Source organism: Vidua macroura, chromosome 2, assembly GCF_024509145.1.
Source record: "Vidua macroura isolate BioBank_ID:100142 chromosome 2, ASM2450914v1, whole genome shotgun sequence".
Taxonomy (NCBI): domain Eukaryota; kingdom Metazoa; phylum Chordata; class Aves; order Passeriformes; family Viduidae; genus Vidua; species Vidua macroura.
In genome coordinates this window covers 29,688,479-29,715,918 of record NC_071572.1, presented here as the reverse complement: position 1 = coordinate 29,715,918, position 27,440 = coordinate 29,688,479, and the positions used below count along the sequence as shown (strand labels likewise).

The window sequence follows — 27,440 nt, the reverse complement described above, 5'->3', positions numbered from 1 at the left end:
TGTGCTTTTTACTGGCACCTTGCAGGACAAATTTTTGAACAAAGACTCACAGATCTGTGAAGACCTGCCTGTGTTTGCAACAGGCCTTAGTTACATATAGGCTCTTTTCCATGTAGAATCCTATAGAAATTAGGATTTTGGCCTGGTTGACAATGAGAAAGTGAGTAATTGATACATCAGGACTATGTTAGGTGGTGGTAGTAGGCATGATGACTATGGATAAGAATAAATAACTCATTTTATGCTGATGGAAAAAGAAGACTGGCTCCTGGAACAGCTCATTTCCAAGGAAGACTTGCAGGAAATCATGTGGAAAACTGTAAGAAGGTTTTTGATAAAGAAAGGATTCTTGGTTAGTGAGGGAAGGCAAAACAGATTATGCTGAGTTTCTATTTTCATGGTGGAGAAACAAGCCTGAAATCTGGGGTAATAGGTGCTAAAAGGCACTCTGCATGCCATTTGGTATCTCCACAGTTTACAGAGGTAGGCAATAGTTTATATTCTCAGAATTTCTTAAAGCTAGCCAAACTCTGAGCATAGAGTACAATTAATAGCCCATTTTTTGACATAGTCTATTCTAATTTCCATGTGAATAGCTGCCAAGAGCTAGGCCCAGAGAAAGTTTTCAAGTTCATAGCCCTCCCTGTTTTGACAGGTGCTCTAAGTTCTAAGAATTAAGTGCTCTAAGGATTTCTGAACTCTAGGAGAGGAGTCCTGGATGTTTGGATGCCTGGTGCTTCAACTATACAAAAAATAACAAATACATTTTTTTTTTTTTTATTATAGAAAAAAATTACTTGGGTGATATTTCATTTGTATGAGAAACCTCGTTTTTTTTTTTCAAAATACTTTAAACTTTCAGGGAATGCAAACTCTAAGTTGCAGCCAGATCTGATAAATGCAATTAGATAATATTAAGGAGAAAAACAGTTCTTCCAAAAACGCATTCCATAACCTAGAGAAAAAAAAAAGATATTTTCCTAAGTAGTGGTATCGTAATTTTTTTTTTTTTTATAATGGAAGTTCTGCTTTCACATGCTGTCAGTATGTCATGACCCTCTTCTCTCAGTAAAACATTAACTTCCAGTAATTCATATACATTAAGGAACAAACAAGACTATTTAGTTGATGTCTTTATAAACAATATAATTTGTCAACAAGTTATATTCAGTTACTTTCCAGAGAATTGAAATCCATTTTAGTTGTGTAAATCAATAACAATTGTGTCTTATGCATCCAAATTACAATTTCCAGAACGCCACGTATTTGTAGATATGTCTTCCTAGGAAATTGTGTAGAGAAAACCTCTTTGTTCTCAGGGATGAGGTCAGATGGAAACAACAATGATGTGCTAAATAACTGAATAGTTTCCACAGCAAAGAAAAACGGAGTGGGTGCTGCATGGAAGGAAGTTAGCTTCCCATGCACTCAGAGGCGAGTGTTGGCTGTGAGGACCTGGTAGGTCTGGAATGAGTCTATGATGCTGCACCAAGAGCTGGCCTCTTTAACTTAAAATTTGGAAGATTTCACTTATGGACATCTTGTTTCTGCCCTGAAGTTATTTGGACACAAGAGCGGTGATTACTTCAGAGTTGTGTATAAACTTAGGATAGGCTTTTGTGTATAAACTTAGGATAGGCTTCTTGCTCAAAGATAATTGACTGTTCAGACTCATCATCACCTCTGTACTGTAAGGCATTCTGGCATCTAAGGACAGGACCACCTGTGGGAATGGAAGATTCTGGAGCCTCAGCAAAGTGTTTCAAATTTCCATAAGAGCAACAGATGTGCTGCACAGATCCTTTCTGTGGTAGGCTTTGTGGTCTTCCCATGGGGATTCTGCTGGTGGCCTGGTGACATTCAGACATTCGGAACAGCTGCTGTTATTTTCATTTTGGCTGGCTGTATCCAGACCCTGTGGGATGACAGTGCAGCTGCTTTCATTTTGGGGCAAGGCATGAAGCAGAGAGATTTAGAATTTCTTTAGAAAAGGAAACCGGTTTTAAGATACAAAGGCTTTGTTAGTGATGTTATGGTTTTGTTTGAATATTGTCCTTGGCCTGACAGGCATAACTATCATTGTTAGATCTTTTATAAACTGCTGATGATCAAATAGCATATCAAGTAATGTATCAATGTGCAAGCTAAAGGAAATACTTACCCTCCACATAAAAAAGCACAGATATGATTCTGGTTACTTTAGCCAATTACTTCCATCAAGATAGTCACCTCTATTTTATATCCTTGGAACTTTAATACATTATCTGGCAACTACAGTGAAAACCTTATAAGATACTGTTTCTGGCTTGGTGGGATGAAGGAGTGAGATGAGTAGGATAAAAATACCCTGATGGTTAGGGTAAAAAACTTAAATTCTTGTTAATCCTTTGCTGTCTACATGCCCTCACTTACTGCTGTGTGGGAGCCTGCCATGCCAGTTGACCTCGCCTGGCCACCATGGCCCCACCAAGCTGCTCTATTCCCCTCTCAATAGGACAGGGGAAGGAAATCCATGGGCTGAGAAAAGGACAGGTGGATGACTTACCAGTTACCATCAAAGGCAAATCAGACTCAACTTGGGGAAATTATTTTAATTTGCCAATTATTAACAGAGTAGGATAGTGAGAAAAAACCCCAAACTAATCTCATCCTCTCCCAACTCCTCCCTTCTTCCCAGGCTCAATTTGACTTCCAAGGGTCTTACCTCCTCCTCCCAAGTGACACAGGGGGATGGAGAACAGGGGTTGTTGTCAGTTCATAACATTTTCTTATGAACTTCCTTCATTCCTTCTTCCTTCTCACACTATTCCCCTATTGCAAAGGGGGTGTCCCTCTCTTATGAGACACTTGACAAACAAACTTCTCCAGTGTGGAGCTTCCCATGGGCTAGAGTTCTTCACCAACAGCTCTAATGTGGGTCTTTACATGGGCTGCAGCCCTCAGGAACAGACTGCTCCAGTGGGTGTCACCTTCCAGAAAACCACCTCTTAAATGGCTCCCCTGTGGCCTCAGCTTCTGCCAGGAACCTGCTCCAGCATGGACTCTCCATGGACTACAGCTTCCTTCTGGTCACATCCAGCTGCTCCAGTATGGCATCCTCCATGGGCTGCAGGAGGACAAACTGTGTCATCATGACTTTCCCCATGGTCTGAAAGGGAATCTTTGCTCCAGCACTTGGAGCACCTCCTCCCCCTCCTTGTTCACTGCAGGGTTGTCTCAGCCCTTGCTCACAGTTGCTGTGGAGCAGATTTTACCTTTTCTTAAATATGTTCCCATAGAGTACCTACCAATGTTGCAGACAAGCTCAGCTGTGGCCAGCGTGGGTCTCTTTGGGAGCTGGATGGAACTGGTTCTGGTCAACATGGGAGCAGCTCTGGGTGTCTTCTCACAGAAGAGGTACCTCTGTACCCTCCCAAGTTTTGCCAAACCCAATACACCCTGGTTAGGAATGTATCCACCAACAGTGTCTTCTCGGGGTAACTGTCTCAAGCTTCTCAATGACAGGTACCATCAGAGCTATTTGGGGACCAGCCCCTCCATCACCCACAATGTGGGTGGCACTAGGGCTGCACAATCAATGATAAAGGCCAGGGGAAACCTTTTCCTTGGAAACAGTCCATCTCTATTAGAATACTACAAACCTTGAAAAATCTTTCTCATTTCCCTTTTACACAAAATGTGAGATGCCTTTGCTACCCACAAGAAGGGGACCATGACACAGATGAACAGGAAGAACACTGCAGCCTCAGCAGGCTGGATCCCCACCAGCCAAAACACATTAGACCTGACACAGGTGTGGGCACACCCAACAACAGCGTCCCCTGCCATCCCACCATTTGCCAATTCCATCAGAGCCCCCCGGGTTAGCCTCAATAAATGCATATAATGAAACCTTTCCTGGTAGGGTCACTTCTGTCTGAATGTTTCTCTACTGTGTCCACTGACAGTCTGCAAGCAAGGTGCAAAAACTGTACCCAGCAAATGTTTTCTGGCTAATAGAGTCAGGTATTAGGCAGCAAGGCTAATGTGCTGTTAGGCTAAGCACTGCTTCTTGGAGCAAAGTGAACTCTGATGGTGCTGAATTTCTGTTTTCCTATCTCTGCTTTTTATCTTAGCACTTTATCTTTTTCAATCTCATTGTTTTTCCTCTTGCATGCTTGCACTCCTAACTCTTAAGATGTCAGTAACTTCGTTCAGTCTGGGTTTTCAGTTTTTGTATCATGTGTGGCTTTAGCTTGCATATTTTTCATAGGAGTAATTTTGCCCACACATTTGAGTTAAGTTCATACACTCATGCTGTGCCAAAACAGTCATTGAATCACTGATGGTTGAATCTCTGGATCATTGACTCCTAGTGCTTGTAAGGACCTGTGGGACCAGCTACATTCATCTTGATACCAATACTAAATTGTTCTTTAACACTGAGTGGCAGCTCCACTAGTTTCCCAGCAAATTTCCAATGCTTCGCTACATTGCATTTTAAAAGATTTTTCTGCAGTCATGCTTAACTATCCCCTGCTTCTGTTCAAAGCCATTACTTCTTGATCTCTTTGCTTCAAGAACAGATGATTCCCTTGCTTGCTGTAGTGCTATGCATACAGGCTGCCAAGGGAGCAATTAACCCCTCAAAGAAATCTCTTGACGTATTTCTGTAAGCTCTTTTTTCCATAAACTTATCAGTAGGATTTTGTTTTAGAAGATGGGCCCTAAGTTACAAGGCATTCAGCATTGATTTTAGTTTCTTGTGAAAGCCACAGAATGGCTTTTGCTCAGCTAGCAACTATCCTCTTTAGCCAGGAACTCAGTTTCCCATCTGCACCATGATCTGGGAACAAGCTGGGCATGGGGAACAGACGACAGGATTAAGGGCTCTTCTGAGGTATGAGCAACACTATAAGTAAGCATCTCTGATCTAAGTTTCAGTGGACTTTGTGATAGAACAACCTTTTATGTGCCTAGAAAATTGAAGTTAGCTTTACCTGAATATATTTAAGCCTTCCCTAGATGAAAATGGACCCACCACTGAATGCAGATGGTTACTCCAGAATTTTCACCTAAGTCTCTTACGTCAGGAAATGAGAAAGACCTTGATTCTGATGAAACCTCACAAACTCGAACAGGGAGTAATTTGTGAGCTTTTGAAGGTAGAAGTCCAAATTGTTTGATCAAAACATTTTGAGATTTCATTGTTGCAGGTTGGTTGGCTTCTTTTTTTACCACTTCAAAGGAAATGCAATACCAAGAACTGGGGAGACCATGGGTGTGACATAGATAAGGTTTTTGCATACTGGCACATAATTGCTACATCTTTGTATATTGATGTGGAGTTGTTGCGTGCTGATAGTAGAGTCCCAGGAGCACTGGAAGGAACAGAGAGAATTCACAACACTGGCAGGGAAGGGAAACAAAAGTTTAAATGACCATAGGATAAAAGCTTTCCATCACAGACTTAATTTATCTGTTGGTGCAGATAACTGGTTTTTCAGCACCTTCTTTGATCAGCTTAGCTTCAGTGAAACAGTTTCCTTCATAAAAAAACATTCCTGATTCTCCAGAGACTTTTCAAGCTGTTCTCAGGAAGCTGCTGCTTGACTAGACCACGCAAAGCTGTTACTTGTTTTCAAGCAAAATCTGTTTCAAAGTGCCTTCTGCCATCTGAGTGTCCCCTCTCTGTGCTCCCCAGCTAGCAGATTTATTGTACTATAATTTTTCTAAAAAGGAATAATTTGCAATAGAGGGAAACCTGTGCTAGTGGTAAAAGACATCTGATTAATTGGAACTATGAGATGCTGTTATAGGTATTTAAAGTAAATTGCTACAGTAATTTGCATGTTCTGCTCTATTGAGTGGGAGGTGTCTCAGAATAAAGCAGTGTATCTTGCTGCTACAGATAGGAACTGCCCAAACCAGATTAAAAGAGCTCACAGTAATATCTGGTACAAGATAAGACACATCCACAGAGAACAAGCCACTTCTCTGCTTTTTGAATTTTCCAAATGGTAGGTCAAATTTTTATATTGTCATTTAACCAGAAATAATAGAAGTATTTGATAAGAAAGTTTATTTCAGTTCAAATAGTGTTGTGACTAACATAAAAATTTACCTTATAGTGAAGTGCCTTTAGAAATGGATTTTGCCATGAGTTTCCTGGTATATATTTTTACTAATTAGTCAAAGACACAGAAAATCTTTACTCCGCAATTGATATTTCAGACTTTAGCATATTTATGTATTTTTTGTTTAAAAACATTTTTAAGAATAATGTGTGTATCAATTCTAGAAGTTCTATGCTTTAATACTGAAATTCCTAAATTTTATACCTACGCCATTAACTAGTGTAATTGTTAACTCTTGTGAATGCTAGTTTTGGAAAGTTCAGCTTTACTGTTGCAATTTTAATAGGATATTTTCAGTCAGAATGGATTTTCTGGTTTGATAGAAGAATGAAAATAATTTCCAAAAGGTGTATGGATGTATATATCTGTAAAAAAAATTCCACAAAACTGCTCTTTCATGGTATGTTTACATTGTAAAGTCTGTTAAGTTTTTTGGGTAGAAATTGCAATTCTATTTCCAGGTTTTGTTAGTATGCTAGGTAATTTTGTCACTTATATAAACAGTATTACAAACATTTTGTTGGAAAATAGAATTTTGGAAAGAAAAACAGAAATATGATACTAACACAGTCACCATCAGAGAAGTAAGGAGTTAAGCCCCATGGACCACTGCTTCTGCAATATACACAGTGGGTTCCCCCTTCTCTCACCTTCCTTTGGTAGTGGATCAATAGGAACCAGGCTTTGACCTACTCAGATAATTATCCCAAATCCAAAATTTGGTGCTTTTTCAGCACCACACTGAAGTTTTTGTTTATAGAGCTTAGGCTTACACTCCTACCACGCATAGCTATAGGAAGGAGCTATAGGAAGGAGCTGTAAGGCACTGCAGAACCAGTCCTTCTCTTGCTGTTTTCTGTCTACACCTGCAACCTCTGTTTGAGTTCATATTGAGGTAGTTTGGTGTTTACTGCTGACTTTGGAAAATTCAAAAAAACCATGTTGTTTTTTTAATTGCATGAGCTCTTTGAATTTTCAGGGAACATTCCTCTTTTATTAGAGCCCTCTATATTGTACATATTCACACACACAACACCCGTACCCTACTTGAACTGCTGCTGGTACACAGCAACTTAGAAATGGAGGGAAATTCAATAAAGCAATCATCAAATTTGGTGGGGAGCATCTCAGCTCAAATATTTTGCATTCTTTTGGTGCAGGCTGGTAGCCCAGTATGTGTAAGGTCTGTCAAAGATATTTTTTCAGTGAACAGAAGGCTAACTGCAACAACTGGCAAGTATGGAGATAGGAAATTATGAATTTCTTACTCCTGAATCATTCTGGCACTTGTTAGAAAAGTTGGTGAGAGCAAGTAATTGGCTGTCTCCATTCCTGGACAAAGCTGTATCTTAAAAAATGGTGAAAGCACGTCTCCTTGCAATTTTCTGGTAATCAGCAGCCTTCCATTTCTAGGGCTGCAATAGCACTGGCAATAAGGGACTTGCCAGTGTCTCCAACAGTGGTATTACTTGTAGCTAAACTCCTAATAAACTCTTAACAAATAAGATATCAAATGAGAAAAAAACCTTCATTTCAGAAAGACTCCAGACTTAGTCTATGAAATTATTTTTCTTTAAAAATTCATCAGTTTAGTTTTTGTCATCTTGCTGAGGTATCACTCACTTAAACAAGATAGCTCTAAAAAATAACAGGGCAGTTAATCTAACTGCTGGCAGATCTTGTTAGGGGCAAATAAGTTGCTGGAACAAAACCAAAGACTTGGTGGGAAAAGCCTCCCAGTAGAGAAGGTAGGTATATTCTGGATATTTTTGCTCCCTGCTAGTGTTAGAAGTGATTCTAGGAACAAGCCTCATGCTCTAAATGATGAACAAAGCTGAATACTTTGCTGTGCCCATGTTGTGAATTTCATTGTGCCATTTTGTGACGTCTTTTTCTCCTAAGGATCTGTCCAGTCCCAGGTCACTCATGAACCCTCTTCTGGGCCACCTTGTTCATTCCTTCCAGGGCAAAACTCTTGTTATTAGTGTTGAAAGGTACCCTCTAAAAATCTGTTCAGCTGGCCTAAGGTTTCTTTAAAATTAAAGAAGTCAATAGATTTGCACTTACATGTGCTGCTTTTCTCCAGCAATAATGAAAGCAAGTGGATTCTCACACATAATATTTCTCCTGACTGGTCACTCACTTCCTGTAAAAGACATGGCATCAGTTTTGCTGTGACATTAATGCTGAGATGCTGCATTTTTTGGTCTAAACCTCATTTTTCCTGTGATTTGTGAATATCCTTGCAATGAAATGTGAATATACCTACAATGAAATTCTTGCATTTTTCTCTTCGAACACTAAGTTTTGTTATTGTTTTTTCAGAGGTTAAGAATAACCCTCTGGATATTATTAAACCTTCTAAAAGAAGAAACTTTCCATATCAATACAAAGCTGATGATACTTCTGAAAGTTCAAAACTGAGTTTGCTTTGAATTTCAGTCTTGGCAAAAACATAGGACTTGATAAGTCCTGTCAATGTTTATTTAGTCTGGAAGATTTTGGCACTGAAATAAAAATTCCTTGCAGTAAGTGTGACGACAGTACTTAACATTTCTTGCCTGTTTTTTACTACTCCCCTTGTGCTCACTATCTGCAAGATAAATTATATTTCCTTTCTGACTTGATTTCTCTCAAAAACAACTTGTCTACTGTCTGTAGGACTCTGTGACTGCTGCTTACTCATACACGACAATAGAACCCACTGCTCTGTGATCTGCAGTGAAGAACTGCATTCAAGGCTTTTTCATGGTAAGTAGAATGCTTACAGCAATGTAGTGTAGCTGGATTGCATGCCTGCTGTCTTCTGACATATTCCTGGATTAGGTCAGCTTAATGCCCATGATCAAACGGTCAGGTTTTTTAAATAAAGTGGTTTGCTGGAGAGTTCTTGAGCCACATCATGAGGCGTGAATTACAGCTGATGCGTATCAGTTAGACACAAGTGAAAATATCAGTGGGATACAACACCTGCCCTGCTGCTGTTAGCTAAGTTTATATTATGTTCCTTTACCAACCTTTCCAGTCCATTTCTTCAGCTTAGCATTGTTTATGACACTCACCTGGTTTTGATCTTACTGCCTAACACTTACCTAGAGAAGCTGTCACTGAAGATAACTTCTCTTTCATAAAAAGACATTTAAAAAGTATTTTGCATCTAAGCAATTGATTGGATGTAACCTTAATTCAGAACCAGAGTATACATTTTCAAACCCAGGATCTGTCCTTTTCTAAGTTGGGATACAGTTTCTCTGCACTTGACTGTGAAGAGAATGCCAATGTCTTCCTTAAAAAATAAAGCAAGCAAGTTGAAAGAGGCTTCTGCCTGAGGAGCATCATGAGAGAGTAGTTTCCTGACTCCCACTAAACTAAGTCGTAACTGTAGTTTCAATGATGATGGAACAAATAACATCACCTCAAAGCTGCAAAACCACTGCTATGTGCACACACTTTACAGAGCAGCTCACATGATACAGTTTATCACTGCATGATACCATTTTCTGTTTAATTCTCTGATGTGCATTGATACAGCATTGCTGATGCAGCCAGAGTAAGATATCAATGTTTTTCTTCTTAGTTTAGAAATATGATGGGGCATATAGATTTGATCCTCCTGTCTACCTTCCTCTCGGTTTCTATGACATCTGAAACATGTAAGTCACGTTTTAAAAATACTTTCTGATAAGGTTTGTTCTCTACAAATCTGTAGGCTGTTTCCAAATTGGTGGGTTTATTTTTAAGCCTAAAGATAGTGAGTTCACCTCAAGCCAGAAATCACAACTTAAAATCTAGCTTTTAATGTATATTAAAATGCACCAAACACTGTCCATTTCTGTAGCAGTAAGTCTAGGTTCAACTTCTGCCACTTGGCACCTCTGCAAGCAGAAAGAAAAGGGTCTTCTTGAAAGAATTTGAGAGTAGCTGGTGCTCCAGGTTCCAGCTGGGCACAAACTCCAAGAGCATGCTTTAATTGCACTGAGCAGCGCGTATGCATGTGCACCCTGCTGAATCAGGGGTGTAAATGGGTGCTGTCTTCCATAGAAATGCTCTTTAATGTCCTGAATTTGGGGGTGTTAATTGAAAAATGCAGTGTAAAATAATGTTTCCCTGCACAGGGGGAATGCCCAGAGCAGTAAACTATTTCTGATGGGCCAGCTCTACTGACTCAGCTATACAATGCTGACCAGTGACACAGTGCTGCACAGCACTTGCGTACTTCTATTCTCGAGCTGAGATGCTCATTTGTCTGAAAAATTGTCTAAGATATGATCTCTAAATATTTCTCCATATTGTCACTTTTACAATAGGAATGCTAAGGTTCAAGCAAATTAGATTTATTAAGATGCCAAATTGTGCTGAAGAATTTGCTGAAATGATTTTCACAGATGTCATTGAGTTTAGATGAGGCCTTCCTTTTTCAGTCTTCCCTCTCCACACTATTTTTCCTCAAAGAAATCTGTATTTCCAATGTGTTCCACTTTGATGGAGCAATGTTGCCTTTTCTGATCCCCTGATATGTCCCAGTGTCTTTGCAAGTGTAGTGGGTGGGAAAATTTTTAAAATGATGTGGTTGGGGTTACTCATACTCATACCTGGCTAATTTAGGAGCCCCCAATTAATAAGCCAGATGACAATATCAGTGGAGATGGACCACTTCTTTAGAAAGAACCAGGGCAGAAGTGTTCATCATGTAGAGACTCTCAGCTCCTGATTTGTGCATCTACATGTCTAAAGCCACCACTGCAAAGTATAATTTTTGATAGACACTGTCTGTTTTGGTGACCTGTTTGGTTATCTACTCTCATTTTCACACTCCCTTATCTATTGCAGCTCCTCTGCCAATCTATCTCAATCTTTGTTCTGTCACCATCCTTGCTCATACTCCCATCTTTTTCTTCTCAGAATGAAATTTAACTCTAAAATTAATGTTTGTTTTCAGTGGCCAGTACAATATTCAGGTACCTGAGCACTTAAGTATTTGTCAAAATTGCTTGATTGTAGTTTCTTTGGGCCAATTTCAGTATTCAAAAGTAGAAGTATATTCAGCTAAAAAAAAAAAAAATAGTGTCTTACTCCCAGATTTTCTTATGTGTGAGCACATGTAGTTTATTTTTCTAAGCTTCTTATTTTTCTTAGTTATTTCTGTATGTTTTCACCTTTCCACTTTCTCATCAGATTCTTCCTTTCAGGCTATCACATTGCTTTCATTTTTCCTCACCCCATTTTCATGAACTTCAGAGAGAAGCTGTTTTTTTTGTGGTTTTATTTTATTTTATATTTCCTAAAGATCTAATCTACAGACTTCCTTCTTCTGTGATTTCTTTCTTCCAGAAAAAAAAAAATCAATTTCATTTCTCAGTATTAAAAAGGCAGGAAAAAAGCACTTACGCATTGCATAAATAAATATTCACTATACTGAAAGATAACTACGTTAAAGCCAGCATTTTTCTTTAATTTTTTTTTTAATTAAAAGCAGTATTTTAGGCAAAGATTTGCATAATAAGCTCATTGTAAAAAATCACTATTTTTTCAGTTAAGTCCTCTTGTTTTTTACTGTATGTCCACTTAGAACCTAGGGATTTGTTTATTTGTTCATTTGTTTATTTGTGCCCCCCACACTAGTTACTGTTTTTGTAAACAAATGGCTTAATAACTCAAGGTAAACAAAATTTTTATTGAAAAACAATCTAGTGAAAATAAGCTTGCAATGTATCATCTCTGAAAGCTCAAGGAGGGTAGAGGGACATGACTGGCCTGCTGATCCAGGAATGCCAAGTTCTCAGCAGACAAAGGTTTAATTTATCTGAGATTTTAATCTCTTGTTCATTTGCAGTTGATCCTATGGAAGGTGAGGCTTTAGTTATAAAATGTCCCAAGTGGAATTCATCTGTGAAAATCACCTGGTATTGCATGGATACTCATAAAATAATTCCTGTGGAAGAGGATGGATCACGAGTATTTTCCACAGAAAGATTTCTTTGGTTTCTGCCAACTTCTAGAGAGGATTCTGGAAACTACACTTGTGTAACACATTTGTAAGTGTCGCATGGAAACTGGAAGTGTAAGACTGGCAAGAATATATATTTTGATAATATATTCTAATTTTAATTTTTGGACATGATGACTTTTTTCCATAAGTTTTCACCCTGCAATTGCTATTTTTATGGCAGATCATTAAAACCAAGCTGCAACTGAAATACAATAATCATCCACATGTTTATAGAATGACACCCATTTATTATAAACACTGATATATTCCATGTAAAAATGCAATCACTAACTGACATACTTTATTCCATTTTTAAAGTTCAAGTAATCGCACAAAGTCATACAACGTGAGTGTGCACGTGCATTCATACAAGCCAGGAGAATGTTTCCCAAGTCAGATTCGTTACCCAAATGACACTGGAAGAGGAAGAATTGTTTGTCCTACTATTGATAACTATAAGAATGCTACTATTGTCCAGTGGTATAAGGTAAATAAAACCCTGATAGTGCCACTGTAGGTCAGAATACTGAAAAGCTCTTTGCGACCAAACACATTTTTCTTTTCCAGGACTGCAAACCTCTTCAGGGACAGAGATACTTCAAGAAAGAGAAATATATTTATATTGAGAATCCAAGAAGGGAGGATGATGGTTATTATACTTGTCAATTCATTTATACCCATAAAGGAAATGTGTTTAATGTATCAGCAACAAGAATTTTCATAAGTGGGGGTAAGACAGTAATTCTGTAGCTTGCTAAGATTAAAAGACTAATGTCAACTTAGAGCAAAGGAATCTCCTTTCATACGTTAAAAAGAGAAAGCGTTTTGGTTGGTTTGTTTCATCATAGTTAAGATTTACATCAGCTTTATTAGATTAATTTTGTGGATGGTCACCCACATAGAGCAGATGAGGTAAAGTCAGATCTGGTCTCATTCAGTTTTTTGTTTAAAAGATTCTGATATCTCTGGTTAGGTGCTGTGGTTGATAGAGTTCTCTGGTAGCACATTTCTGAGATTAAGGATCTCCTCAGTGGAATGCCACAATGCTCTGCTTTCTATTTTTTGAGGGCAGCAAAATCTGTGTCTAGTGAGGATTGTCTGGTGATCACTAAATCAGTCACGCACTGATGGCCTACAGCTTAATGCCTCTTGGTCCACCTCAACCATCTAACATTCATGTGATAGTAGGACTGAAAAAACTTTTAAATTAGTCTTGAACGAGACAAAATGAACAAGGTATATATAGAAATAGAAAATGGATGGATCTCAGTGATTACTATGTCTCTGTGATTTTGAACATACCCAATATGACTGAGATGTGTGGACTTTGGGTTGCCTCTAGGATGCATTCTCCTCAAGGAGGCTTTGTATTTGGATAGCATTCAGGAAACGGCACACAGAAATTTACAGTTTCAGATTGCATCAACTCACAAAACTTCAAAATGCATCTTCATTTCTGCAATCAGATCAGTAGAAAAATAGTCAAAAAGACCTTTTCTTGGGGGGTGGTGGAGGGCTTGAATTTGGCTCATGTGGTTGTTTTGTTGCTGTTTAGTTTGTTTGTTTGGTTTTTTTAAAAAACGTCCATTTGCAAAGTGACTATCAGGCCTTTTTGCTCTGGGGAGGCACACAGCTTGTGGGCAGAATGCAGGAGCCCTGAATGGAGCTTTTGCTGCTGTGCCCAGATGTCAGTAGCAGAGCTCATTCTGATTATTCTGAGCAGGACAGACTGAGCAGAGACCTAGTTCAGCAGCTGGGAAATGTGTTTTTCCTCCTTTTCTACCTGTTGCTGTACATGATCACGATCATGCTTTCCATGATACTTCTCTGTCTAACAATTTTTGTTTGAATGTACTTCCTGGGTTACAACAAAAATTTCTGGGTTTTATTTGGCCCAAGGCATTCAAATTTACAAAAGCCTTTATTACATCCAGACAGATCTTAAAATTCATCTAACTTTCTTTTGAAATCATTGCAGAAAGAAGAGATCACAACATAACTGTGAAATCTGGGCTGAGTCTGGCATGTCTGCTCCAGGTTTTGCTAAATTCAAAGTACTTAATGACAACTTTGAGTTTTTATCAGACCTTAAAATTAGTATGCTGAAGATTGGAGCAGTTCTGTTTTGTTAATATTAGAGAGTTGTGATATACATTCCTGTTACCTTGCAGATCCACGCTGATCCAGAGGAGTTTCTGCCTCTGACTGCTGGCAGCTAAGAACTTAGCATAGTCAGATAGCTGGGAAGCTACTGGCTTTCTCCTGACTTCTATCTTATCATATCCAGTCAGTCTGGGAAACAGGGACCGAAATGTGTTCCTAGAGAATTTTTTGGGAAATACATGTTTCACAGAGGTGCCTTGAGATGGAAAAGCTTAATGAAGAAAGGGTTAGAAAGCAATATGTTTGGAGTTCAGATACTTCATAAATTACATATTAGCTATTTCATATAATTGATATGAGTAATTTCTCAAATGTCTCTTAATAAAACCCCAGAACAGTGGAGAAAACACACAAGCCTATAACAGCATTTGCTTTTTTTCCCCCACTCAGCAGCTAAAACAGTACTTCAAAACCTAATTTTTTTCCTTACTTTCTATGTACAAAGGTAAAAGTTAAATAGATGGGGAGAAGATACTGGAACTATTAATATGTACATACTCCCCAGAGATATTTGGTTGTAGAAATAAAACCAGATGATCCCAACAGGTATGTGAAAGACTGTTAGTTTGCAATTCTGTTTTGTGATCATAAAATATTAATTGTACAGATTACAAGCCTTATATTACAAAATGCATTTTCACAGCTTGTTAATGCATGCTTTCTTTACCTCTTTAATTTCTAAAGTGAAATACTCACCTCTACCGCCTCAAATCATATTTCCAAAGAATAATGATGTAGTAGAGGCAGAGCTTGGTGAGTACAAATTTCAATTTGTTTTTAAATTAAAATTTTGTAATGGTCCAGTAAACATGGGTATTTTCAAGAAGATGTAATGATAGAACTTTTTGTCACAGTTTTGCACCATAGTATTTACCAGACTTAATCCCCTCCAGGCGCAAGGGTGTGAAGTTAGATATAACTGATGAGTTATTTAGGCATTAAGTGAAGTTTAAGAAGCTTTAAAAAGCTAGTTCTACTCTCACTGGGATAGACTAGGGTTATTCACAGAGTGAATCATTGCATCTCAGCTGAAAGGTGACAGCTTCCACCCACTTCAAAGAGGGCTGTGGCTAATTCTCTCAAAACTGCTTGATGGTACCCCTAAGAAGGAAGGATGGACTATTCTTGTGGCTAGAGCTACTCCTTACTACTTTCAGTCCCCATGTGAAGACAGTGCCTGTGTCTCTGTTGAGGAATGAAAGATCACAAGGAACTGGTTGCTGGCTCTGAGGCTGAGGAGCACTGCCTGTCTCATATCCATGTTGGCTAGCAGTGATCAGACCAGCCTGGGTGGAAGATACTGGGAGGGCTGAAGGACAGGACCCAGCAGTGGATTTAGACAGAGCCAGATGGACAGCCCATGATGTAGAGCTTGCTCCCGGCTCCCAGGGCTATTGATGTTCTCAGGGACTCAAATTAATCCTGGGTAACTCACACCATCAGGACAAGGTGCTCCTGGTAGGAGTGACAGTTGTCTGGGATTTGTCTGCAGTCAGTGGAGAAAGGTGGAGCTCTCCAGAAAGAGACTAAACCCATCTGAAATCTAAATATGTAATCCAGGATGCCTATCTGTCAGGGCAAGTGGGGTGAAGCTGGGCCAGTGGGAGAAGGGTTTGTACCTACCGCTCCTCTGCCTCTGTCCTACAACAGGACTGATCTGGCAGCAGATACTGCTGGGGTCCACAGCCCTCTCTGTGCCACGTGCTGGGGATCAGAGACTTGTCAGTTGACCGACATTCACATTCTTTTATTCCTCTTTCCCCAGTTGTTTTGTTGTTCAGAAAGCTTGAGGACAAGCTTTCTCTAGTAAGATGGTCAGTGCCTACTGCGCTGTGGGCTCTGCCTATCACTGTGGCAGTGCTTACACAGAGAAAATTCATTTTACATTTGAAACCCCATTGCTGTGCTGGTTCTATTGTCTCCTCTTTGCGAAAATGAAGGGATTTCTCCATGCTCCCTAATACCAGTTCGTGATCTAACCATAAGATTTAATAATCTTATCTAAGACCTGCTTAGATGCAGACTTAAGTGGAAACAATTTAACATGCTTAAATGCTACTTTCTTTCGCTGCAATGGTGACCCTTACTTTGGAGTAAATATTCCCTCATGGGAAATATTTAATAAAAGTAATTTCCTATTTTAGTTTTGCTTGGACTGGCTTACTTTACTTTTGTCCAGCTTGAATAAAATCCAAGATAAGGCTGCACACAAGTCTTATGCAAAATAATATATACTGAAATTTAATTAGATTATTTCTGTGTACATTTGTGTGTCAACCATCACATCCATTCTATGTTCCTCACTAGCTGATTATATGTGTCAAGCATCACAAGTAAAGGGTACATTGCCTTCATCATAACAAATATAAATAATTCCTTTTGTAATCCTTGGCATGTTATTAGATCATTTGCTGAAAAATTCCTGTTAATATTTCTTTTTGTCTCTTCTATGTATCAGTTTGTCAGCAGTAGTTCTGAAAAATATGTCAAAATTGTTGTGACAAAACTCACAAGTTGTATGAAGATTTGTAGAAAAAGATGCTTTGAGGAAAATACAATTTTGTTTTTCATCAAGGAATGTTTACATTTCTGTATCTTGATTAGGTGCTTCTTTGTCTCTGAGATGTCAGGCTCGCCTGGGGATTAAGAAACAGCCACTGGCTGCTGTCATGTGGGATGTGGATAACATCCCAGTGAAAAGCCTTGTTTTTTCAAGATTTCATGAAGAAACTCATTTGTAAGTGCATATAACACAGAATAATCTTTCTTCTATGCAAACTGTGGCTAGCCATTAAAACCAATGGTACCATCTCTTTCTCTTTCTCTTTCTATTAGTTTTGATGGACATGAGCAAGTCTACTATGAAGAGACCACTTTGAATATTACTGAAGTAAAAGAGGAGGATCTGCAGTCAAATTTCACATGTATAGCATTGAACACAATGTACAACACAAGAGTCACGGTGACGTTACAACTCAAAGTGCAATCTAAGGGTAGGATTTTTTCATTTTGATTCTTTACAATTTGCACTTACCTTGAAATATGTTGGTGAGTTTATTTTATTATTTGTTTCAGACAGTAAAAGAGTTTCAGTTAATAAGAAGCAAAACCAGCCTGCTTCTTCCCTACATGTTCCAGCCAGTTGAAAAATTCTCGTGGCTGAGTTCTTGTTCTTGGGGTTGGGGAGAGAGTGGGACATTATTCAAACAGTGTCAGCAAGAGATGAAATACGGAGAGCGTGACTATTTCAGCTCTGTGACAAGAATATCCTGTTTCTAAGATATTTCTCCACTGTGACAAATCAAACTATTGTCTTTAGTGTACAAGTGTGGCAGAAAATGGGCAAACTTTAAATACAAGGGTTTGAGCTGCTGGTTTGCCAGTTTGTTTGCCTTCCTTACATACTGCATCAACTGTAGTGCCCTTTTTGAACTGAATGTTATGCAAATCACGTCTTCAAAATCACTCTTTATCTTTGAGTGTCACTGTGTTCCCTCTGCACCACACAGAGGTGTGAGTAGCACTTCAAAGGCTATCCCTTGGTTTTGTTTTAAAATTCCTGGTTCTAGCAGTACATGAAACAGAAGGAAAATCCAGGGCAGTAAATGATGGGGATAGGGATAATCCTTAGCTCATACAGGATTTTTTTTTTTTTTAATAGGGATAACCAGATCCCTAAGCACTGTTGCCAACACCTCTGAATCAGATTCCTATGGCCGAAAATGCTATTTTGTCTGTGAAGGCTCAAGAAGCAGCTGTGATCAATTGTTTCCTTTTTCATCCCTTCAGATATGCTAAACCACGAAGAATCATGGCATCATAGAATGGTTTGGGTTTGGAAGGAACCTTAAAGATCATTTAGTTCCAAACCCTCTGCCAAGGGCAGGGACACCTTTCACTAGACTAAGTTGCTCAGAGCTCCATCCAGCCTGGCCTTGAACACTTACAGGGATGGGGCATCCACAGCTTCTCTGGGCAACCTGTTCCAGTACCTCAGCACCCTCACAGGAAAGAATTTCTTCCTAATATGTAATCTAAAACTACTCTCTTTTCTCGAGGACTTTGAAAGTAAATGTCAAGATTTTTAACAGGGATTTGTTTTCTATAAAAGAGAGGTGGGAAGACTAAAATCAAGTGTACTGTGATCACAGGGTGTGCACAGTACATGTCCTGCTGTATTCTCGACTGCTCATGACTTTCTACAGGATCATGGATTCAAAACCTAGACAAATTTCCTTGCTGTAGCCTAGACTAGAAGAGATGTAGGTGAATTGTAGCAGCAAAATAGCACCCAGCAGGAAGATGGCAGGAGATGTTTTGGTTGGATAGGTGAGTTTGAGTGCAGCTTCACTCAGGAAGCTGGAAGCACACCAGCTCTGCACTGAAGTATCTGAGTGTGGGAGTGTACTTGGAATGAGAGGGAAGGAAACTGAGTAACAGTTTCTGCTCACTAGTTTGTTAATACAAGTCCCTTGTTGACCCCATATTACAGACTAGATGAAGGAGAACATATAGCATATCCTGTATTCATCCCATGAGTCATTGAGCCTAAATTTTGTTATAGACAAGTCTTATTTTGTTTTTTATTCATAGGTCTTCAGTAAATGATCATAAAAGCTCTTGGCTGTGACCCTGCTTTCACTGCTACCTTTTTTATGTTCTTGTCCTTCTTGCTGCTGTTGACAAGGTGTCTGCCTCTGCCCCTCAGCACTGTTGGTGTCAGCAATGCTATGTCCAGAAGCTCACACAGCTCAGCAACATTTATGTTAAAGCAATGCCTCTTGTTTCTCAGAATAGTGAAAATGCTATAGGATTCATTTGTGCCTCTCATCTTGTAAATGTGTAATAAAGATGTGCACACTCCTTTTTTTGTTTTGTTTGTATGTTTGTATTTAATAGGAAAAAAAAATCCAAATATATGATTGCTCCTTAGTGTTTCTCACAGCGCACTATCCTGTTAATGGTTTTTTTTTTTTTTTTAACACAGTCATTCAAAGCAGAGATAAAGTTCAGCCCAAAATATAATCTCTGCTCTTCCTCAAAGCTAAGGTTAGCTAAAGCTAACCTTTTGGCTCATATTTTGTGGACTGGTGTGAACAGGAACTCTAGACCCAGATCTCTGCCTTCACTGTATGTAAGTGCATCCACCTTAGATGCCAGAGAAGATAGAAAAAACTGCTGCTCTTCTGGAGTTTGTCCGGAACTCCTTCAAAAGTTGCTTTCTGACATGTTTTCTCTGGCCTTTCCAATATTAGTCCTTGTGAGCTGATAGTTCTGTATTCCCATTGCTCTTGAATATAAATAGAACATGGCTTACTCATGAACTCAGCTGCTAAATGATGCAGTTAAGTCAAAGGGGCTTGTGGCATTTGCCCCCACTGTGCTGAATGTTCACTAGTGAATTAAATTAGTGAATGTTCATTAGTTAATTCCAAAGAAAGAAGAGGCTAATCCAGCATTACTGGAAATTGAACCTGCTCTTCCAGGAAGACACCTCTGTGGGGGTCTCATCTTACACATTACAAACTGCATGAGCACATCACTTCTTTTCCAGCCTTGGTCTAATCAGTGCAAATATAAACAGCATTTTTTAGGTTCATAATTGCAAAAGTTGATACTGGAACCTATTTATTTTCTAGATGTTTATAGAGACTTAATGCAATACACCAGTAATTGTAATGTTATCATGAGCACATTGTCAGCAAATGTATCAGTAAGAAACAACATGGTGCCCCTCCAGGCAGTGAAAGGGGTTTCCTTACTTTGTCTGTGTGTATTGACCAGGAAAATGGATCAAATACTAAAATTTGAAGGGATCAACAAGGATGAAGTTCCTTCATAGGCATCATGTGAAACAGTTAAAAATATGACCAAACTTCACTTTAGAAAGAACTGGTTGTTTTCTTGCCTAGTCTTATTAGAAGGTGTTTCCTCCTGCTCTAGTTCTGGTGAGGTAAACTTCATCACAAACCTAACGTTTATTTTCCCTTTAAATGCCAAAGAAAGAAATGTTAAGAGTGTGAATTCTTGTTGAATTTACCTCACATTTACGCTTTCCAGAGGAAAGGGGAAATGTATTTGTAAACTCTTCATTTCTATACCTTTTCAGCAGAATTTCTCAGGCACACCCTCCACTAGACCTAATCTCTCAGCATCCAAGCTATTCTGGAACACTTCCAGGGATGGGGCATCCACAGTTTTTTCTGGGCAATCTGTTTCAGTGTTTTACCACCCTCAATGTAAAAAAAGTTTTCCATATATCTAGACTTTATCTATCCTTGATAAATCTTCATCTCTGAGGTAAAGGTGGACAGATTGTAGGGCTCTTCCATGACAGAAATTGGAACTGAAGTGGGTGGCTCCTTTCTACCCCAATTTTTCTTACTCATCATTGCTATTACATGCTCCTTGACCCTCTTGAAAGGAAAAGGCAGGAGAGAACGTCATCTGACTTCAGCATTGTTTATTTTATTTCTGTGACCAGGACATGTTCTGTTTTCCTGCTTGTCTAGTGCTATCTTAGTTCTTATCTTGCAGATTTCATTACTTGCACATGCTCTTAGTATCCTATTTGTGCAATCATGCCAGAAGCCTCCATCTGTCCTTTTGTGGATTTTCATGCGTAGGCTTAGATGTCTCACAAAATGGTTGTGTTATTACCAGTTTTTAAAAGTTACAAGGTACTTAAACATCATTTATGCTTTTAGCATAAATAGATCTGGATTCAACAAAGTGAATATTTAATTATATACTGCATTATATGCTTCTAGTTTAGAGGTCTATGTGTTGGCTATGCCAGCTGGGAAAGGAAGAAACTTTCTCATCTCTGTTTTGAGCTCCTGAAAGCAGTAACAGAAGTAAGGATATGAGCCTAAAGCTCCAGCACACAGGTTAACTTCTCTGTGGCTAACAATATATTTATTCCTCTACTTTGCAGAGGTTCTTCCTAATGTCCTCCTGATCACAGGATCTCTAGTTTTGCTAGGTGCAATTGCACTCTCAGTTATCCTTTACCAGTCCTTCCGAGTTGATATTGTCCTGTTGTATCGGGAGATATTCCAGCCTCACTCAGTCAAGGATGGTAAGTAAGATTTGAGAAAGAAAGTTTAAAAAAAGGAAAACGGCAAATCATAAAGAAAGTAATTTATTTGGTAGCTGCTAACCCATGACACCTGAGCCTGATTCTTCTCTTTCTTACACTTTTAGTAAAGAGATGTCATACATAGCTCTGCAAGTGCTTTATATTCCCTTGTTTCCTGGGTTTTGTAGCACTGAATTATATAAAAGAGAGATTTAGTCCCAGTTTTGTAGTTTTTTTAATGGAAGTATTTGCCATAAAATACTGAATGACATTGAAAATCTGATTTACAGTGCTATTAACTCTACTTGTTATGTGCTCTCTAATGCAAAGACATGATAACTAATGTGTTAAAAGCATATATTAGAGCAAAACAGTTTTTGTAGGCCAAAAAGAAAGATACCAATAGTGTGAAAGATGTTTCTGGAGGAATACATAAAGCAACTTTACTGGTTGGTTTCAGCTCAAGATTCAGACATCTACATTTAGTTGTATGAAATGAAACATGCAACACATGCATTTATGCATGCAAGTTTGCATCTTAGACATGAAACCTGTGGCTGGGTCCAGCTGTCTAACCATAAGCAGCCGGTGCTGCTGGGACTGCTTTAGGGCTTCAGTGAGACTGAACCCCTTTGCAGGGGGCAGCTGAAGGGCAGACAGTGCCTAATGACATCAGGAGGTACATGTTTTTAAGAGACCAAATCCAGCTAAATGGATGATTTTTAAATCTGAAGCTGACTCTTACCACAGATGTGTTCATGGTAGATATCTACAGCTGATCTAGTTACTTCTCATTAAAGAGGAAAGAAGTATGCTTTTTAGGACAGTTTCCATGTAAGTATATTTTATGATGAAATTAATTAGACTCTGGAAATGGACATTTCATTATTATTGCAGAATCACAAAATCACAGATTCACAGAATCAATGAGGACCTCTGCGATCACCGAGTCCAATCTGTGACCGAGCACCATGTCAGCTACACCATGGCATTCAGTGCCATTTCCAACCTTTCCTTAAACACCTCCAGGGATGGTGACTCCAACACCATCCTAGGCAGCCCATTCCAATGCCTAATTGTTCTTTCTATGGAGAAATTCTTCCTAACATCCAACCTAAACCTCCCCTGGTCCAGTTTAGCACTGTGTCCTCTTGTCCTGTCACTGCTTGCCTCGGAGAAGAGGCTAATCCCTGCCTGGCTACAATCTCCTTTTGGGTCTTTATGGAGAGCAATAGGCTCAAACCTGAGCCTTCTCTTCTCCAGACTAGATAACCCCAGCTCCCTCAGCTGCTCCTCATAGGATCTATTGTTAGAATGGTTTGAGCAAGAACCTCAGCAACAAAAGAAAGGACATGGCCATTTCCACCAGAAAGAAAGAAATGTTTGTGATTAGAATAAAAATGCTGTAATGGAAAACTTAATTTAGATGAATGAAGCAAGGAATGAAATAAATACTTGATTTGTATTTGGTTCTGATTGGAAGATTGTTTCCTAAGAAATGGGATTTTCGGTCAGGAGTATGATATGCTGTAGGAATGATGAATAAAATCTTCAAGATGAAAGAATTTAAATGGAATATCTTGTGCTGAGATACAAAGCCTGTTAGTAGCAAATTGTATCATTGAAATAACAAATGCTGAGCTTCATCGCTATATCATGCTAATATGCATCAATCAGTTGAAATCTTACTGCATATACTTTGGAATACAGCCTTCACAGTACAAAGGCCAGGCTCTCCAAAGCTACAAACACACAGGACAAAACAATTGAGCATGGAATACACCAAATATGCACAGTCTTTAGTTTCCAAACATGTACCAGTTGATATACATTGTTCAGATTGGCCGGAACCGCTTCTTAGATCTTCAGTGACTGATATTTTTATTTCTCTCCTACTTTTTGCAATAGATAGCTCTAATTCACATTAACACAATACTCCTTCCTCTTGTTTTGCCTTATAGATGGAAAGATATATGATGCATATGTTATCTACCCCAAAAACCACGACAGTGAAGCTAATTTTGTGGAATATTTTGTTTACCAAATCATGCCAGATATTCTGGAAAATAAATGTGGATATACATTGTGTATTTATGGGAGAGATATATATCCTGGAGAAGGTAAGTTTCAGATCTGGTAATGCACTGAGTTACTTGTCAAGCTTGAGCAAATTGTGATTCTAGTCCCTTTTGGGTGTATAGGAGGTCACTGTACATTCCTGACCTTGAAGCTCGTCTCCTCAGCAGCCATCTCTCTGCTCTTTCAGGCCAGGTGTCACAAGGGCACTCTCTGCTTTCCAGTGTGCTAGGAAAAGCAAGCTACAAGGAAGGGGCACAGACTTCTTATCATCTTGGACTACACAGAAAACATGACCCTGAGCGTGACTCTTTTAAACATACACTTTTTGGAAAGTCTAACTCTGCACAGCCATTATCTGGACAAAGCCACAACCAAAGTGTGCATGAGCTGGCTTGGCTGACTACAAGACAAGGAAGAGGAGAAACCAAAGCCAAACCCACAAGCTCAGCTGATGAAACATTTTTGCTGTTATCACTCAGGAGTTTTCAACCTTTTATGAGGGTGTTAGAGTCACAAGAAGTTCAGCTTCTTTTCACTGACATGTTCTATTTTCCCTTCACACAATTCCCAGCATTAGTTCATCAGAGAATTGGTATGCTTTCTTCCTACTTTCTTGTCTTTCAGGATGAAATCATGTTAATTAATCTGTGCTAATTTCCAGACACCCTCTATATTATTGCATATGATTGCTGCCACCTAGGTGCTATCTGCTCTTCTCCAGAGCTGACTTGTCTGTTTATCTTGTGCTCTGGTTCTTCTGTAGACTGGATCTTCTCTCTGTGTTGGTGAGCAGGCATGAAGCCTAAGCTGGTGCATTTTCTGTTTCACATTTCTGAAATCATCTGCATTGGGCCAGATGTCATTCATCTGCCCTGAGCTGAGGCTGAGATCTTTGATACCCTTCTCTTCTGAAAAGTTGTGAAAAGGCTGCCTGGCCTTGGGAAAATGAAGGTAAAGAAAAGATGCAAAATTATTGAGCCAGACCATTCCCAGATCTAGCACAAGGAGCTACAGTAGCTCACAAAACTGTCAATGGCAAAAACTTACACCACTTGCAGTGGTCTGGCAGCACCCGGCAAAGGAAAAGAGGGTACATATGGAACTGGCTGATGCATCCACAAATCAGCTGGTTTGTTAAATAATTGGTGCATTGAATATCCTCAGCTGGGCTCCCACTTCCTCTCTTTTGGCCCAGCATTACAGTGACAGTAGCATTGATCAGCTCTCCCTAACATGGCAGTGGGAAATTCAAACACCTTCTGTTGTGCTGACACACAAATGCCCTGAAAGTCTGGATTTACCCCTGCGGGGTGAAGGCCAACACAATGCACAGACTAGTGTATAAATGATCACACTATAACTCAGGACAATTCACTGTAATTTACTCTAACCCCACCTGGAAATAAGCCTCTTAGATGCAAGTAACCCAAAAGTCTCCTAATGACTAGTTTTCATGGGTAAGTATTGCAAGATCATCTCTAAGGCATTAACTTGGTACAACACAATTCCTTACATGGAGACTGTTGATCAAACACAATTTTGATACAGTCAGATCTATTGAACTTGACTCTAGGTCACTGGAATAGAAATTCCTAACAATACTTAAAAGCAAGTGAATATATTAATGTTTCAACCAAAAAATCCATTTGCAATGAAAGCTTTTTGTTTTGGACTTCTTGCTTTTTTCTCCCCCTGCTCCACTGCCTTTGGTTGGTTGTTGTTTTTTTTTTTTGTCTTTTTGAGGGGTTTAGAGGATAAAGTATTTCTCTAATAAATAAACAAACTGTATCAGACTGAAGTGAGATAGAAATTATTTCTGGTTACAAAGCAATGAAAATGGAGTTTCCAAACTCAAAATAATTTTAAAAGTAATATCAGTGTCTCTTCATTTTCTTGTACATTGCTAGATGCAGCCAGTGCAATTGAGAAGAGGATGCAGAAGAGCAGAAGGTTGATCATCCTGCTAACACACCAGCTGGTTAATTCTAAAGAAGATGCTTACGATCAACACATTGCTTTATACAATACCCTCATTCAAAATGACATAAAGGTGATCCTTCTGGAAATGGAGACAATTGGGACTTATGGGAAGCTTCAGGAATCTCTTAGGTTTATTATTAAGCAGCAAGGAACCATCAAATGGAAAGAGGAGCACACGGTGCACCCACAGTCACCCAATTCTAAGTTCTGGAAACAGGTGAGGTACCATATGCCACTGACACACAGGCCCTCACACTTGGCTGACACCAGGTGAACAGTCTTGGAGAACAGTGCTGCACTATCAGGATGGATTACAAGCCCACAGTTGCTTTCATTTCAGAAGGTACATGACTATATAGTCTGGAAGTCTGGCTGTGTTTTTTGAACTTTTTTCAGTCCTTCAATTGAGTAATGATGGGGTAAATTGTTAGAAGATGTTCAGGAGTCTGAGGGGACATTTTATAGGTATGAGAGTTCTGTAAAGTAATAATTCTAGATTTTGTGGAGAATTTTGTATGTAACAGAAAACCAAATGTACCTATACTCTTTCTATATATAGTTGTATATATGACAGAAAATTATGATTGTGAATAACTGAATACCTTGCAGGTTTACTTCATCCTTCTAATGCAGTTGATATAATATAAATGCCTTCTGTATTATTTGATTAGAAAGTATAATGTGTATTTTGCAACTAGAAAATACAATGTTCTGCTTTTGTTAACTTTTATTTTCTGACATTTATTCCTCTTTGATTCAATAGTGATACTCATAAGCTGAAATTTTATCTTTCCTTAGTATGGATGCCTCACTAAAGGGTCTTTTGAGATTGGTGTGAATACGGTGTTAAGGGAAAGAAATGCACTGATATATCTATATATAAAAATAAAATATGCATTGTTACAGGAAATAAGTGCACTGATATATACATACATATATATATATATATATATATAAACTACATGCATTGTTAAGGGAAATAAATGCACTAATACATATAAAGGTATTTTATATGCACATTAAAATATTTTATATATCTATTCAAATGAATCTCACACAAATGGGAAATTTGAAGTCTTTCAGGTACAATAATCATGCTGTTACTGTAATTATTATCTCCAGATAGAAAGAACATATTAAAATGTAGGATGTTCTTTTGATATGCTGACAGCATTCCTTTAAGCTACTGAAAAAATAGACTGCTTTTTTATAACAAGGATTATCCCCCTTTTTTTCCATGCTTTGGCCTCATGTGTAGTTATACTTTCTGATAGGAAATAATCTTAAATGCCAAGGTCAGAGCCAAATCTCCTTCTAGTTCAGGGGAACAGGATGTATCCTACTACAGGTATCCCTGCAATCTTTAATCTTTTTAGATTTTCAAACCCAGGAAATTCTTACTGTCAGAGAAGGCTTAGTTTTCAGTTTTAGGCTTGCTACAGAATAGACTTAAAAAGTGAAAATTAGATGCAGAACACTCATTGTTACCAAGTCCAGGATTATAAACAGGCAAGTTCTTTCCTTTTACTCTAAGTTTTTATTGAATATGAATCTTCAGACTTATAGATAGCTATTTGGAGTGGAAAAAATGTGCATGAAATATATGTATAGATATTTTTAAGTATTCAGTTAAAAGATCTATGGCAAACTAGACAGTTTTTTACTAACGAGTTGTATTTTCAAGTGTTCATTCACTCATTGCTCACTTCACCGCAACTATAAAGCATCAAATGTTGCATTTTGTAATTACCTCATTAGATTGTGTGCAGTTTTGGGTCCTGTTCCTAAAGGTACCTCTGGATAAACCTTACTGTCTCTGTGGAGGCCCCACAAGATGGATTCATGACAGTGTGAGACTTAATTTATTCCTACAGTACCATTTCTTCCCACAGGGAGCATACCAACACTAAGGCATATGTAAAAGCAGGAAATCCTGTTGCTGTAAACCATGAAGATTTTTCACATCAGCTTCTGAGCAAGACAGAATATTCACTTTCAAGATTATCACAGGATAAGTTTTTAATACAGTTTG

At 38.6% G+C, this 27,440-nt stretch overlaps 1 protein-coding gene across 1 annotated transcript; it reads left to right on the top strand.

Annotated features, from left to right (window-relative positions):
• The first annotated feature begins 8,787 nt into the window (after positions 1 to 8,787).
• Positions 8,788 to 26,011, top strand: IL1RL1 (interleukin 1 receptor like 1). The gene is made up of 11 exons (XM_053970789.1): positions 8,788 to 8,867; positions 9,694 to 9,769; positions 11,950 to 12,151; positions 12,424 to 12,592; positions 12,673 to 12,835; positions 14,953 to 15,021; positions 16,873 to 17,005; positions 17,104 to 17,261; positions 21,206 to 21,349; positions 23,311 to 23,469; positions 25,336 to 26,011. The coding sequence occupies exons 1-11, from the start codon at positions 8,865 to 8,867 to the stop codon at positions 25,680 to 25,682; spliced, it is 1,623 nt and encodes a 540-aa protein (XP_053826764.1). The 5' UTR covers positions 8,788 to 8,864; the 3' UTR covers positions 25,683 to 26,011.
• Positions 26,012 to 27,440: the final 1,429 nt, after the last annotated feature.